The sequence below is a fragment of the Trichechus manatus genome, unplaced genomic scaffold, assembly GCF_000243295.1.
Source record: "Trichechus manatus latirostris isolate Lorelei unplaced genomic scaffold, TriManLat1.0 scaffold00102, whole genome shotgun sequence".
NCBI lineage: Eukaryota > Metazoa > Chordata > Mammalia > Sirenia > Trichechidae > Trichechus > Trichechus manatus.
Genome location: NW_004444038.1, coordinates 10,181,742 through 10,182,704, shown reverse-complemented (window position 1 = coordinate 10,182,704; position 963 = coordinate 10,181,742). Strand labels below are relative to the sequence as shown.

General features: G+C 47.6%; 1 protein-coding gene across 8 annotated transcripts in view; it reads right to left on the bottom strand.

Annotated features, from left to right (window-relative positions):
* The window catches only part of MCF2L (MCF.2 cell line derived transforming sequence like), a 247,809-nt gene that overhangs the window by 60,384 nt on the left and 186,462 nt on the right, over positions 1-963 (bottom strand). For all 8 annotated transcript variants that reach the window (XM_023737422.1, XM_004382949.2, XM_023737421.1 and 5 more), the window contains one exon: positions 125-215. In XM_023737422.1, coding sequence (XP_023593190.1) covers positions 125-215 — 91 coding nt within the window. The remainder of the gene's footprint in view (positions 1-124; positions 216-963) is intronic.

The following is a 963-nucleotide window of genomic DNA, read 5'->3' as shown; positions in this document are numbered from 1 at the left end:
GCAGAACCAAAGAGAGGAAACCACCCAGGCAGTGGGTCTCGAGAAGAGCAATGCTGCAGCCACCCAACCCGGGAGAAGAGCTGGTGGGACCTTTCCAGAGCTCCCCGGGGCACGGGGCACTTACTGCTATTCGCAGGACTGACGCCTTCACTGAGGTCCATTTGTCTTGCCTTCGGTCTATGACAAGGATAAATCCAATTCCAGTATCTTGTGAACTAAAATGAGGAGGAAAGATAGCTGCAATTAATGTGCTCAGGGAGGAAGACCGGTGTTTCATTTAATCTCTAAGAAAACCTTATAATAGAACGATTCCTCCTATAATCCTGATGCCATCTCTGCACTGCAAGGTAAAGTGCTCGCCAAGGAAGGACAGGAGCCCGTTCCGTTAGGGTTCTGTGCAGCCTCATTCAGGCAATTTTTGGAACTTGTTCTTATCTAAAGACGGACAGATTTTCGTGTGTGTGTTGTTTATTTCCCAGTCTAACATCAACCATCTCACAAAGATCCCAGCAAAACCCATCCGTAAATTTACATTCCACGTTTAGCACCAAGTCATTTTCCTTCTCCGGCTGACCAGCTGGTAAACCCTCCAAAACAAGTTGTATGATCCATGCATCACATTAGTCCTAGCATCTGAGATCCTCGTGTTCTTCCCTGGTGAAAAATTGCTTTTGCTGTCATTGCTACAACTACTTTGGGGAAAAATCCTCGAGGCTTCCGAAGGCTCCCAAGCACCTGTCGGGAACGAGATAGAAGACCGAGCTCTTTGCAATGGCAACATCTGTGATAAAGATAACACTTGCGTTGTATAATGATGACCTCCATCCCTCAGCTTAGCTTAGCGGCGGGAGCCTGAGTCACGGTGTAGAAATGAAGAGGTCTGCTTCTGTTGGGTAATTTCACATCCAAGCCAATTGTGTAATGCCAGCAGCTGCCTGCCAGCCAATCCACAGCAGAAATCAC